Raw genomic sequence first — 15,469 nt, forward strand, 5'->3', positions numbered from 1 at the left:
GTGCTGTGAAGTGTGTAAACCTGGCGATTCACAGACCTGTACCCCTGGGGATAAAAATATATTATATGTTTATAAAAAATAAAATTTAATATTAAAAAAAAAAGAAAATTCAATAATGTTCTACATAGATTCAGGGTAAAAAGCCCAAGAAAAAATAAATTACCAAGACTTCTATGAGAATAAAACCTACAGTGTTTATTTCAGAAAAGCTTTGGTCCAACATGTAAGTCCATCAAGTGCAATGCAAGTTTAAATATATGTATTTTAAATTGAATGTTAATAAATGCACATATGCTTTTATCTAAATGATTTAAACTTTCCTCTAAATAAGCATTCATATACTTACAAAGGTGTCAGTGGGAGTTTCATATTCATATCCTAGGCTAAGATTGATTTTTTTGTTGTTGGTAGGAAACTTAGTATTTCAATTAGTCAAAAGTTTTCAATTTGGAATTCACTTTCCAAAAATGAAATAAAACAAGTGCAATCAGTATTTCCATATTGACTTATTTAATTTCTTTGAAAAACTAAAAATTAGTCCAGCTATAAAAATAGGAGGCATACATTAAAGAAGAAACATGTTTACCATCAAAATTGTGGCATTTTTCTTTACAAGAACATTTCAAGGTCTAGATAATAAAAATACTTCAGGCACTACAAAGTATGTCTTTTCATTTAAGTAACAGCATAGAACCTTCTCATGAGTACTGTTGTACATCATATCTATTATTTTACAATAACAGAGAGAAAATAAAATTAGGGATACAAATATTAAGGGCCAATCATCAAAATGAAATTAATGTTTAGCACAGACTATTATTTATATGAATAATGTAAATAGGTAGAATTATCAATTTGATTTAATATAAAATACATTTCTGGAATATAATTATTTCTAAAATGAAAATTTTCAAATTTAATTCAACAAATTCAAATATTCATTCAGCCAAGGGAATAAAGTAAGCCTCTTATAAATTTAAGATTTACATTAATATTAGAAATTTTCTCCATATAATACATAGAATATTCTGATCTCCACTGAATTACACTGTACAAACACATGTAGCAATTGCTAAATAGCTTATAATCAGGTATAACGGGTCACTAAAATTCCTTGACCAAAATATCACTGTAATAGTATGAGGCAAAGCCCTATAATAAGATGGATATAATAATGGCCACATCTTTTCAAAAGGAGAATATGGAAGTTTTCCTTTCACAACTATGAATTTGGTTTTCCAAAACCTAGTTCCCAAAGCCAACTTTTAAATGTTACAGCAGAGGTGGGGCAGTAATGGAAAGAAATGATTTAATGGAACTCTGAAGAAAAAAATGACTATCATAAGATCTTAGTTTGAGAAATATATCTGGCGTAAGAGATACACAGCCTTATGTAAAAATGCTTATATCAAAGTTTATTGGTTAGCTAAAGGGCAAAGACTAAGAGGCAAGTAAAATATAATATGTGCTTTTAACAAAGCAGACTGAGTAATATGTTAAGTGTTAGGGTGGGATAGGAAGGAGCTCAAGCCGGACAAAAATCTCCTCTTGGACTTTCTATATAAACATCTATTTTAGTTTTGGACTGTTCACCAGTGTGCTCATGTGATGGAGCAGGGGAACTCTGCCCACCCATGAAATACTTCCCAAACCAACAGGTCCCTATGCAGCTGCTGTAGAAAGGCAGCTTGACCTCTGAGGTCCCTGGGCCCCCCCAAGAGTGTGGAACTATAAGAAAATGGAATCCAATTTGTATGGAAGTTTAATTCATCCTAATTAGTGAATTGAGTTATTCAAATACAAGCTAAAAATACAGACTCTAGCTTAAAAAAAAAAAAAAAACATGGGTTAAGTAACCGTCCTGAAAAGGCCTCTAAGAGCTCATGATGTGATCTTGCATTTACTGGCCCTGTATTCTCCAGAATAAGGTAAGGGCTTTATAAGGTCCTGGAAATCCTCAGCTCCCTTTAGCTTCCTGTGCAAATGAAATCTTAATGAGTACAGTTTAAGTCCATTACTGGGCTCTGTGATCCCGTCAACCAAATAGGCTGCAGTTGTTTTATGCAACTTTTGTTTCACGGGAAAATGCGGGAGTATATTTTGATATTATCTAAGTAAGATTAATGGATAAACACTGTTCAACCCAAACCAAATGATGCTGCCTTCAGGGAGTTGTCAGAAAAAAAGTCAAATGATACACCAAGAAAGCACATGGTACCCGTAAGCAAAGCCCGTCGGCACAGCCAGAACGTGTTCTTTGTGAGAAGACTCCAAGCCACTTGATAATTTGAAATGTGAGGCAACAGAAGTCTTTCTTAATCTAAAGTCAGAAGCTTCTGAAGAACTTCAAGCACAACTTTATAACAAAAGAAATACTGCTCCTATGTACATACATATGAAAAATAACAGGATGGTAAGTAGCTGAATACCACTATCCACTTTCAGAAAACATAGTTGTAATTTTCAACCATAAAGGAAGGTTCCTAAAAAGAGCAAACATTTAGCCAGGAACTTCTTTATGAAAATATATTATTTTTTTAACTATCAGGAAGAAAAATGATCATAATACAGTGCTTGGTCTAGAACTGGTTAACTCAAGGCTTAACTGAACAGAGTGGAAACTTACCCTCAACCTCCATCTCCTTATATCTCCCTGGATACATCACATTAAAATTTTTTTTTCTTTAGGTGTAGCCTCAGGTCTCTCAGGCAATCCAACTTCAAATAAAATGCTTCCTATCATTTAACACTGGCCTAAGAACAGGTCAACTTAAAGATGTAGGGTTGCTGCTTTTCATTACCCATACTCTCTTGATCCCCCCTCCCAAATGATTAATAACTAATCTGTAACATCAATGCTATCCCTTTATGACATGCCAATGACTTTGATAATTTAGTGGCAAGTAAATATCCCGAAACTGTCATCCAGAAACCTATGAATAACTTTAGATATGTTACTTAAATAACATGGCATCATGGATGGACAAGGCATGTGTTTGGACATCAGGGCACCAGTTTCCTGCCTGGCTCCTCCACATGCTATATGAACGACCTCACAGAACAGACTTCATTATTCTGAAGGTGAAGTACTTCATCGGTAATAACAGAGAAAAATTCATGTCTACCCCAAGCAGTGAGAATTCAATAACATCAAGTAGGTAAAAGAGATTTACAAATTGTAACATGCTATACATGTTAATCTTTATGTTCATTATTCTTTTTGTTAGAATTTATGTAGTGAGAGCTTACCTTTGTTTGAATCATGCCGTAACGCTGTTCTCTCATTTGGGTCACTATATTCTTGATGTTGAACTGCAACAGGATGACAGTGATTTTGTATTATTCACTTGGGGGAAAACACAAACCCACAGACTGCCAAATGAGTACTCCATAATTCTTCCCAGTTAAAGAGATGTCAAAATTTAACCAGAAAGTTCTCATTTTCAGCTATAAGAAAACATACTATTTTTAACCTAGTCTAATGGGTAAGGAAGACTTTAGGTTAAAGGGGTTTCCAGGGAAAAGCAGGAAGCAATCATTTACAATAAGAAATGCTCTCCAAAAGAAATAACAACAAATTTGCCCATGTCCACTTTTCTGTTCTCCAGAGGGAAAACTTAAAGCAGCACTGTGATTCTGGAAAAGTCTGAAGCACAGGATACTTTTTCTGGCCCTGTAGTAACACAGCTGTTTCTCATCTAAAGAGCCTTCTCGGCTCAAATGGAGACCCTGAGCAACAGTTGGCCAGACACCAGAGTCTGCACCTGTGCATGGAGACCAAAGTACCCAATGTGGCTGCTGAGCTGATGCAGGTCTGCAAGAGACTGTTGCTATTCCACAATAAGATGAGCCCAGAAACTGGTAGTTAAGTGTTTAGAAACTCTTCTGGCAATCTGACAGCAGCATCAAGGAGCATCACCAGCAGAACAGGTTACAGACCAGCTCAGGTGCTGCTAAACTTGCCTGGAGAGTCAAGTGGTGCAAGTTGAGGACCAGTCATGTTCAGCAAGACCACATCAAAACATGAAATTTTAAGGTTTGCTAACTATAAACCCCAAATAGATGAAAATGTAACCATTCCTTTATATTTATAACTTTTTGTTTTTATGATAATTTAAAATTTTAATTGAGCCATTAAAAATTTTATACTAGAATTAGAGATATACAGTAAGTTAGAAAAAAAAGGTACATGAAGATCCTATGTGCCCTTCACCCAATCTCCCCCAATTATGCCATCCTATATGCATATAGAATAATAGCAAAACCCAGAAACCGACTTTGGTATGATCCATGGAACCTATTCAGATTTTTCCATTTTTTTCAGGCAATCATTTGTGCGATTGTGTGATGCGTTTGTGTATTTTTGTGCAATATTATCCCATGTGAAGACTCCGGTAACTGCAACCACAATCAAGATACAAAACGGTTCCACCACAGGACTTTCTCCTGTCATCCATTAGAACTGCTCATCCAGCTCCGTTCCTAACCCTTGGCAACCAGTCATCTGTTCTCCCTATTGACTGTTCTGTTACTTCAACAAGATTATATGAGTGGAATCACATGATATCTAACTTTTTGAGACTTTTTTTCATTCAGCATAATTGCTTTGAGACATATCCAAATTGTGCCTATCAATAGTTCACTCCTTTTTATTGTTTAGTAGTATGGATGGTATGGATATATACTGGTTTGTTGAATCATCAGCTTGTGGAAGGACATCTAGGTTAATTCCAGTTTTGGGCTATTATGAACAGATCTACTGTGAACATTTACATACAGGCTTTTGTGTGAAGGTAGGTTTTCATTTCTCTGGGACAAACACCCAAGAGTGCTATTGCTGGAGTTATACGGTAAATTTAGTTTAGTTTCTTTTTTGTTTGTTTTAAAGAAATTGCAGGGGGACCTGGGTGGCTCAGTCAGTCAAGAATGTGGCTCTTTATTTTGGCTTAGGTCATGATCTCAGGGTCATGAAACCAAGGCCTGTGTTGGGGACTGCAATGAATGTGGAGCCTGCTTAATATTCTCTCTCTCCCTCTGCCCCTCCCCCCACACTGATCTTGTGCTGTCTCTCAAAGGAAAGGAAAGGAAAGGAAAGGAAAGAAAAGAAAAGAAAAGAAAAAATTTTAAAACTATTTTCTAGAATGGGTATACCATTTTATATTCCCACAAGCAACAAATGGTTAATCTCATTTCTTCAACTCTTTCTTCAACTTGTTTCTTCAACCAGCCCCTGGTGGTGTCATTTTTTATATTTGTCTTTCTGATAGATGTCTAGTGATATTTCATCATAGTTTTAATTTCATTTCCCTAAAAGCTAATGAAGCTGAACATCTTTTAAATGTGGTAATTTGTCATCTTTTTATCCTCTTTGGTGAAATGTCTCTTCATATCTTTTACCAATTTTCTAACTGGCTCCTTTTGTGGTTTCTGTTCTTTACTACTGAGTTTTGAGGATGCTTTCTAAATTCTAAATGTAAAATCTTTGTTGGATATGTTATTTGCAGTTTCCCCAAATCCGTAGCTTGTCTTTTCATTCTCTTCATGGGGTCTTTCACAAAACAAATTGTTTTTTTGTTGTTGTTGTTGTTGTTGTTTTAAAGATTTTATTTATTTATTTGACAGACAGAGAGATCACAAGTAGACAGACAAGCAGGCAGAGAGAGAGAGGGAAGCAGGCTCCCTGCTGAGCAGAGAACCCGATGCGGGACTCGATCCCAGGACCCTGAGATCATGACCTGAGCCGAAGGCAGTGGCTTAACCCACTGAGCCACCCAGGCACCCCACAAAACAAATTGTTTTAATTTGCTTTCCCCCTAATATTAGTAATGGCAAGAATGTTCACTCTCACCACATGTATTATTCAATCTAATACTTAAAGTTTTAGGTAGCTTCACAAGGCCAGAAAAAGAAACAAGAGGCATGCACGTTGGAACGGAAGAGAAAAATCTGTCCCTATCTGTAACTAGAATGATTGTCTATGTAGAAAATCCCAAGGAATCTAAAAACAGAACAAAATAGAACCTTCCCCCCAAACCCTCTTAGATTTAGTGAGTTCAACGAAATCACAGCACAGAAGATCAGCACACAAAAACAATCACATTTCTACATGCTAACAATGCAAATGTGGAAGCTGATAGTAAAAAACACAATCCATTTATAATTGCTCCAAAGAGGAAATCTAAAAAAACACATATAGGATATAAATGCTGAAAATGAGAAAATGCTGATGAAGGAAATTAAAGAAGACCTAAATAAATGAAAAGACATGCCATGTTCATGAATTGGAGGATTCAACATAGCAAAGATGTCATGATGTTCTCCCCAAATTGATCTACAGCTTTAAAGAAATTCCTACCAAATCCTGCAAGCTTTTTTGTAGACGTAGACAAGCTAATTCTAAAACCTATGTGGGAAAGCACAGACTCTGTAAGAGTTAAAACAATTTTGAAAAAGAATAAAGGAATCATTCTTCCTGATGTTAAAACTTACTATATAGATACAGGAATCTATAGAGTAGTATTGGTAAAAGGATAGACACACAGACCAATGGAACAGAATATATAACCAGAAAATGGCCCACACAAACATGCCCAGTGATTTTTGATGAAGGTGCAAAACAATTTGGTAGAGAGGAAGAACAGCTTTTTCAACAAATGGTGTTAGAAAATTAGACATAATTAGGCAAAAAGGCAAACATAGGCAAAAAATTTTAAAAAAAATAAAGAAAGGAAAAGTAAACCTTAACTTAAACCTCATACCTTATACAAAAATTAACTGAAAATGGATTATGGACTTAAATGTTAAACATAAAACACAGAACGTTGAGAAAACAATATAGCAAAAGTTATTCGGGACCTAGGCTAGGTAAGGAGTTCTTAGACTCGAAACCAAAAGTATGATCCGTACGAGGAAATATAACAAAATGAAATCTCACTGAATTTAAAAACTGTTACTGAAAGCCTATTTTTAAATTTATAATTAAGATTAGACAATTTATGGAAATGAATTTATATTATTCCTTTTTAATCTTAATTTAATGATGGTAAAACAAGTTTCACTGCACTGCCTCATCCAGAAAAACACAGCTTTCTGAATGCAGCTTTAGTGGTTAACCGAATGATGATAATGGGGGTCACTGCAAAGATATGAAGGCAGAAAGAGTTCATGTTCATTTTACTTGGAACTATAATTCCTTATGTTGAATCTCATAGCCATTATTGACTGAATGCTTAAACCACACCTGTCTTAATTGCAATGATGTACTGGCTAACAAAGCAAACAAACTATTAAAATGTATTTTTCATTTTCAGAAAAAAGAAATAAGTTCAAAAGTTCCTTTGAACACATGTCTTTTGTTCAAAGAAAAAAGAAATATTTAAAAGAATATTACATTTAAAAAACAGAAGCTGATGTTCATTATTTTTCACTTGTAACATTAATGTTCTGCAGACTCACAAAATAGTGCTTTGAATTGCTAAGATTAAAAACCCATACACAATTACCAGGACAATGAAGAATGGCTATTGAAGATGTTTTGGAAATTTGGGGTAAATATGTGGCAAAAAGGACAGTTAAAGTACCATCTTCTTTTCTTTTCTTTTTCTCCCCCCACACTGCACAGGCCCCTTCAGTGCTCACTGCCCACCTATGAGGAGGTCAGGCAATGGTTCAGGGCTGTGTGCTCCTCGGGCAGGTGCACGAGGAGAGGCCCACAGAAAGTACCATTTTCTAATGACATGACAGCTTGACAGATTCAGGGATGGGCTAATGGTATGCAGTGGTACCAACCTATGAAGCAAATGCAAATATCAAGGCGTTCGGCACTGCAGCTTAATGGATACGGGGATGTGGCTAACGGTGATTCTTTCAGCATGCATGTTATTTGAACATGAAGTGTTAAGAAGGAAGAATTCTTCCTTTTTTCCGTTGGATTACTGACAAACAACTAGCTCTAAACTGTGCAGAAATGCAAAGTATTACACTGTAACCTGATGTGATTTGGAGCTTGAGCTTTGCGTAGGATTATGTTCTGGTCGCAGAGCTGCAAGGGTAAGAAAGCCATCTGAGGTATTACACAGATCAGGAAACTGGTACCCAGAGATAAATCACACTGCTTCATCAAGAGACTCTTACTACGAAGAACAGAAACAAAAACAAACAAAAACACAAACCCCTGCAGGGTAAACTGGACAGGGTGCACAGTGGTGTTGTAAGAATTTTTCATTATGAAAAGGCTAATGTGCTAAATTCTGGATTATTCACTTCATTATGTGATAATACAATAACTAAGACTGTTAGAGGAGAAAGGTCGATCGAGAATGTTCCAACTACAGAGCAATCTCAGTGTTTCTGCAAGGTAAGAGCCCGTTTCCTCCCAACATTTTACGGATTTTTAAGCAGGTGTGATTAAAAATGCAAATGGCTATAAAAGTAACAATTAAAAAATAAATAAATGGTTACATATTCTCAGCTTTTCATATCCTTTAGAGTTATAATTGATCAAGGCATCTTACGACGTTGCAGGTCACAAGTGTGCAGCCTCACACAGCTCGGGCGTAGCTTGCTGCATGTACGACGCTGCGTGTGAGTCCCACAACACACAAACTGGTCTACACCCTGTTCACTAAGACCAGTCCCCCTCACTGGCCACACTCTTGGATGTCACAGCAATACAGCAAACTGCTTTGAAGTTTCTAAATGCTTACTCTCAATTTCTAGGAACATCTGGACAAAATTTCTGAAAAGAGTAGAAAGGGCTATCAGTAAGACCATGTGACGGTTCAAGGTTCTGTGGAAAGCCAATAGGGAAACAATGGATGCATTTTCTATTTTTGAATTACTCTCTCAAATCTAAGCATCTTTAATTGCAAAATGTATCATTATTTTATGTACCACTAAGAAAAACACTGTCAATTAAACCTGACTCATTATAAAACACATTTTGAGTTTAAAGAAGATAAAATGTGGGAGAAAACAGTGCTCCTTAGGATCATGAAGTATAATATTTACAGGTTTTACAGTTTCTACAAGGAAATAAAATGAGGACAAACATAAATCAATTATTTAAGAAATTATAATGGGAAATATATAAAAAAATCATACTAACAAATTTCTGCTAAAAGGATCAAACAACATTAGTTATGGGAATGGGTAATATCAGAATTATACTACTTAAATTTTCAGCATTTTTTTTTAGCACATTGGTCTTTTTTTGTTGGGGGGAGACTGGAGGGGACTGTCTAGTTTATATTCATTCTCTGAGTTTGCTTTGAAAAACCATTCCCCTCTCACTCTCAGCCTTACAGTCTGGAGTAGTCCTGACAGGCCCAAACCGATCAGCATCTCCCACAGCGGTTAGGTCAGGCAAGGGGCTACAACTTGGAAGCAGCTGAAATGCTGGGAGATACCGGCTCAAGTTTCTGACAAAAAGAAATTTCCTCTGTCCTCCAACGAGTTACGGGGAGAGGCCGTTTTCCCACCCTCCCAAATAATATGGCCTGAGGATGGTGAGTTCTGGAACCAAAACAGCCATTCTGCTGCCAAGGGAGAGCCTCCCACAGTCAGGGTTTAACTAGGTAGGGAAGGCCCGATGGAACTGAGATTTCGTTTTTGTGACAATCATCTAACTGCAGAATTTGTCTGGCAGGGCAAATGCCTGGTAGCCCGCTTTCTCATGCCAGAGGTATGGTTATTTTCCATTCCTTGTGGTCCTGGTGGTAAGAGCCACTCCCCACCCCCCACCCCAGGGCCTGCTCATAAACAGGCCCTTTGCACTTCCCCAGTGCCGGAAAAACAGTTCAGTGAGTCAGGCTTTCTGGCCACAAATCTCAGGTCACATTCCCTAAGCAGTTTAATCAACAGTAGAGGTAATAGGATAATTAATATGTGTCTAATTCCTGGGTCTATCTCTCAGCTGGTTCCAAATTCAGAAGGAAAGCAAAGAATTATTAATGACGGACTCAAACCCAACAATATTATTATCCTTATTTTACATAAGAGAAAACTGGGTTTCCAAGAGGATGAGCAATGTGCACAATGTCACCAAAATCTAAAGTATGAGGCAAAACTAGCAGTCCAAGCTAGGGACCTCTCATTAAAACCCTGAAGTCCACATTTTTTCCAATGCGCTCATGTGCATGCACTTCTGTTCATTAGGAACAGGCCTATACTTCATCAACATTCTTTAACAAGATTTAAAAACCTTAGGTGTGGGAAGAGGGGAGGAAAGAGAAATTAAGTCACATTCACTGTGCCTCTACTGTGGTCCCAACACTGTCCCATGTCCTTCATGTGCTTTCTGTACTGTCATCATCACAGCCACCTCTGGGAACCTGCGGCACTGAATTGAGAAGCAGGTCCCCAAAGTTCACAGGCTTTCTCTTTACTGAGTTCTCCTGAAGGCCCAATCTTAGTCTCTAGGTACTAGAAGGCTGTTACAAGTAGAATGTTTACTAACAGCATCAGTTATCTGTTTAATTCACACACTTACTGGAAAGCTCTTTTCAATGGCACAGAACACAACATCCACACAGAGGAACACCCCCGTCCGGCCCACACCAGCACTGCAGTGAACAACGATAGGTCCTGTAAGGTGGCTCTTCCTCACATAACGCACATACTTTATGAAGCCATCTACCGAGGCAGGAGTGCCATGGTCTGGCCAGCTGGTGAACTGCAAGTGTTTTACAAAATGACTACTTCCTGTCTGTGGAGAGAGAAGGGGAGGGAGAAAAGCGGACAGAGAAGGAGGGACGGAGGGAGGAGGGAGGGGAAGAGAGAGATTTATCAACTTCTTATATTAAAGATCTAAATTGAATTTCTAATATACTACTACTACTACTACTATTACTACCACTACTACTACTAAAGGCTCTGTGGTCATACAATAATGAAAATCACACTACGAAGAGGTAGCACGATTTAAGCACTCGCGATGTGCCGGGTATGCTAGAGACTTCACATGCGTTCTTTCATTTAATCCTCATGCCAGCTCTGGGAGGAAGGGACTGTTTCATCCCCATCTTACAGATGAAAAAGTAAGGATTAGGGTGATTGGGAGATACATGTTAGGTCAGAAAGCTCACATGTTTAGAGCTGGGACTATACTGCAGGCCTCCTGAATTCAGATCTACCATCTTTGTTCTGGACCATGGTACTGCAGAAACACCAAGAACCTGAGAAACTCAGAGCGAAAGATGGGCTAGCGCATTAATGAAAGCGTTCTATCTTAGCTTAAATATTATGATACTAAATTTAAAGGTAGGCGCTGCCAAGTTGCTTGACCGGCAGGGCCCTAACCTCTTCTGCTGATGAGGACAGGGTAGGTGATGACCGAGTGAGTGGACTGTGCCCCCACTTTTGTGCTGAGCCCCCTAGAAACACAGTCATGAAACTCCTCAGAGTGGACAGATAAAGCACTTTGAGTTTACCCATCATCCCTTCCAAAGTGGGAGCCTTTCCCAGTGTGAAGCCCTCATTTTACTTCACGGGGAACCCTTGTGGGAAAACTCAGGATGGGTCTCTTGCTCCTCCCCTGCTTCTCCCTAATGCACCCATTTTTCCTGCGTTCCAAACAGGAATAAATTTCCCTAAGTCTCAAATAGAAAACTCAAGTTTGACACACTGGTACATGAAATTGAATGATGCCAACACCCCTTGCAAAGCTTGCGAAGGCACCAAGTTGAGGACAGCTCTAACCCTACCATGCGTGTTTCAGGGCTTAAATCTCTTCTGCCACTGGTGATCACTAAGAATGTCCATAAAGGTAGTCCTCACCACTTTCCTGACCTAATCCCGATGCAGATTCTTCAAACATGAACCCCGTGCTTCTGAAGCCTGTGGGCCTCAGCCCAAAGGCCACCAACCCCTTGCCAAGGCTCCACAGGCGGACCCTAGATTTTTCGTCCTTGCAAACAGATCATTCCTCTGTGCCTCCCACCTGCCTATACTCTTCAAGCAGGCTGTCTTTCTTCTGCCATAATATGTGCCTCACAAGTCAGCTGGAACTTCCTTTCCCACTAGACCATAAGCACTCTAAGAGCTGAGACTGTGTGTGTGTTCTGTCTCTGGCACCTGGCACAACACCTGGTTAACATGGGAGGGAATCAACAAGTCCTGGGGGACTGAGGGCTGAGGTGAGTTCCCAGGTGCACAACCAAGCGCAAGGGCTAGCACACAACCAGCAAGTGTCAGCCATCGTTCTTGGCCCCCCTGGTTACCACCTATGCGCAGATCCTCCTCATAATTTTCAATTCCATCTTTCCCTCCCACCCTACTCCTTTAACTTGTCAACCTCTCCCCTTGCACACAGATGCCCCATATCTCATAGTAAACTCTCTGAAATCCTCGTCATTTCCCTAGATGCTTCCTCCATTTCCTTCCTTGCCTCCCACAGTACTTCTTTCTCTGCAGCCTCTCCCCCACCCCAACCCCGCCATGGAGGCCACCTATTCTCCCGTCTCCAGGTCCCACAGAGCATAAAGATTAGGTTGGGTACTCCTTGCTGCCAATCTGTTGGCTGTTTCCAATCCACCATTTCTTCTTGTGAAAAACCCCACTCCCTTTTGAGTCTCATACCCCTTAGCTTCATACCTTCACCCTCTCATTGCTGTGACCCAGTGGCTTTAGCCTCCAGTCCATCTGCCACATTCACTGAAAACCCTGACCTTCCCTCTCCCACAGGCTCTGACATCATCCAGGGCAAACCTGAAGTCTCAACAGCCCAACGGACACTCTAACCTCATAGCATTTGTATTTCTCTCTTGCAAAGGAGACTACTCGTTTCTTCTAGTCCTCACAGTGATGGTCACTCCCTGAACTTATCATTACCTATAATGTCCAGTATCAAAAATTTTCCAGTTTATAAACTCCAACATCACTTTCTGACCAGAAGATCATCTGCTACCACCTCATTTGTGCCTCACTACTACTCCAACAACAATGTGACCAAATGGAGTTCCTTTGTCCTTTATGTCCTCCACTTACTCTTACTTGACTGGCTCCTGGTTCCATTTGTCGCCCTAAATTTAGACTTCATGGCTGATTATCTGAATCATGTTCCTACCAAACCGTTAACACCCTTCATCCTTTGAATCTTACCACACGTAGTGGACAACATCTGGATCAGTTCCATAACCAGTGCCCAGGAATCCCATAGTTAGGCTGCTGGGAAGAAAATAATCGTGTAGGTATATATTTTATTGCTATTGAAAATTTATGGGTTCCAACTCCAGCACTTCCAGCAACCTTTTTCTTAGTTATTTCTTGGACTCCAATCAACTTCTTTGGTGATGACTCATCACTCTTATCAGACTTCCTGTTTAACTACCATCCCCTTCATTCCTCTCAAACACATGTATCACCTACTTGCTAATTAAATCCACTTAGAGCAATGGAACTCATCACTTTCTCCTATAAACCATTCCTTTTCTATTTTTTGAATCTATTAAAGCAAGAAATTTATGAGTTTTAGATTTTAGAAATCATCACATCCCAACAGAACTTTCTACAATGATGCAAATGTTCTAAATATGTGCTGCCCAATATGATAGCCACTAGTGACATGTAACTAAACACTACAAATATGGCTACTGTAAGTGAGACACTGAATTAAATTTAAGCTTAAATAGCCACATGTAGCTATTGTATTGGATAGCTTAATTTTGACTGCTCATAAAAAAAAGTCACGAGTCATAAGCCACATATAAGTCAGCCAATCTGATATGAAAAAAACACCAAAGTATCTGCTTTCCATCTCAATACCAACTGCCCTGACTGATCATGGCACCTGCTTATTGAAATTCTTCAATGTCTCCTAATTATCTTCGTAAAGAAGTTTGTGCTCCTTAGCCAACATCCAAGATATTTCACGTTCTGACTGCTCCCTGCTTACTTTCTATAGCCTCATCTCACCTCTCATTATTCCTTGGCATTAAACTTTTACCTTCCTGAAACACCTAATTACCTGCAATTCTCTATATATACCCCCATGCTATTTTAGATCTTGATTACCTACTTTTTCTTTCCATCTTTTTCATTTGAGTAGTTCTCAATCCATATGTTCCCTCCTCCAGCAAACCTTCCTCCAAGCCGTACACGAAGCTACGTACTTCCCTTCCAGGCCCTCAAAGCATCCCTCATGAACTGAAAGTATCAGTAAGCATACCCAAGTCTCCAATAATCAGTACAGCGGTGATTGTATCTGGCACAGCGGTTAAAATATACCTTAAAGACTCCATACATCTCTGTCACACTCAACAGAAGCAGCCAAAGGACATCCCAGGATTAGGCAACTTCCAATACTGTTGCTCCCTGCCCCACCTCCCCTGTTTAGGTTTTTCATCTCTCCAGTCAGTTTGGTTAAGAAGCAGACACAGTGGTGTCTTAGTTTCTGGTATCAGGGAGCATTAAAAAACAAGTTACTCAAAAAAGTATCCCCAGTCTATAACACATCCTAATCCTAACTTCTCATCCTGACAGGTGACTTATCTTAATATCTCTCCTACTGATTTTTTTTTTTTAAACTTACAGACTTCTTCACAACTTGAAGTATTCGGATGATGAAATATTGAAGTATCTGATAGTTCTCCAGGAAGATGCGACAGTTTTTCAATTCCATAGGCTTCTTCATAGAAATGGGCCAGTAATGGTGGCATTTGATAATTCCACTTTCTATCTCTCTGGTTATCATGACAATAACATTAGAGTTATTCTCTAGAACCATTTGCCAAAAGTCATCTGTGGTACTTGGCAGTGGTCCTTGAGAAGCAATATAAAAATACTCTTCTCCAGAATTGACTATTCTAATATAGCTAGCATTGATGTAGTCCTTGTTTTCTCCAAGAGGAACGCGTGTTGAATCATCTATCATAAAAACAGAAATATCTGGTAGATAAAGGAAAAGTAGGAGATACAATACACCTGGATTCATAAATGTATTTCATACTGGTAAATCCATCTCTTTGACCAGGAGACAAGATGATGTAGGAGTTATATGAGTCCATGAATTTAAATTCTTCCCCCTCCCCCAAACCTATTAGCATGACCTACAAAATACACAATGAGGAAAGTTTTTTGTTTTTATCTGCTTCTCCTAAACAGAGATAGATGCCATCAGTGTCCAGACACTTTGGGAGATTTCTGTTAGGTATGGCACAGGTAGGATTAGACCAAGGGAGTTACATATTAGTCTGCAAATGAACACAGCAAAGGAAGAGCCCTCTGAGGGAGTAAGTGAATGCCATTCTCCTATGAATCCAGAGAACCTGCAAGCCCAGAGCCGTAAGGACCATCAAAAAAAAAAAAAAAAAAAAGACTATGATAGTTGGTCAGTTGGTCAGTTGCAAACCCAAGGATTAATGGAGTTCTACCAATGCCCCAAGTACATGGCAGACAACATCCTCACCATTCACTGGGTGAAGCAGCATGCTAATCAAAGCAAAAATATTGTGGCAAAATGGTGCTATGAAGG

The 15,469-nt window shown here is 38.9% G+C and overlaps 1 protein-coding gene across 5 annotated transcripts in view; it reads right to left on the minus strand.

The window, feature by feature from the left end:
- Positions 1-211: 211 nt before the first annotated feature.
- Positions 212-15,469, minus strand: part of PTPN20 (protein tyrosine phosphatase non-receptor type 20) — a 130,274-nt gene continuing 115,016 nt past the window's right edge. For all 5 annotated transcript variants that reach the window (XM_047703049.1, XM_047703052.1, XM_047703051.1 and 2 more), the window contains 4 exons: positions 14,528-14,862; positions 10,490-10,705; positions 3,250-3,312; positions 212-2,381 (listed from right to left, as the gene is read on the minus strand). In XM_047703049.1, coding sequence (XP_047559005.1) covers positions 2,316-2,381; positions 3,250-3,312; positions 10,490-10,705; positions 14,528-14,862 — 680 coding nt within the window. In that variant the 3' untranslated portion in view covers positions 212-2,315. The remainder of the gene's footprint in view (positions 2,382-3,249; positions 3,313-10,489; positions 10,706-14,527; positions 14,863-15,469) is intronic.

Source organism: Lutra lutra, chromosome 14 (genome assembly GCF_902655055.1).
Source record: "Lutra lutra chromosome 14, mLutLut1.2, whole genome shotgun sequence".
NCBI lineage: Eukaryota > Metazoa > Chordata > Mammalia > Carnivora > Mustelidae > Lutra > Lutra lutra.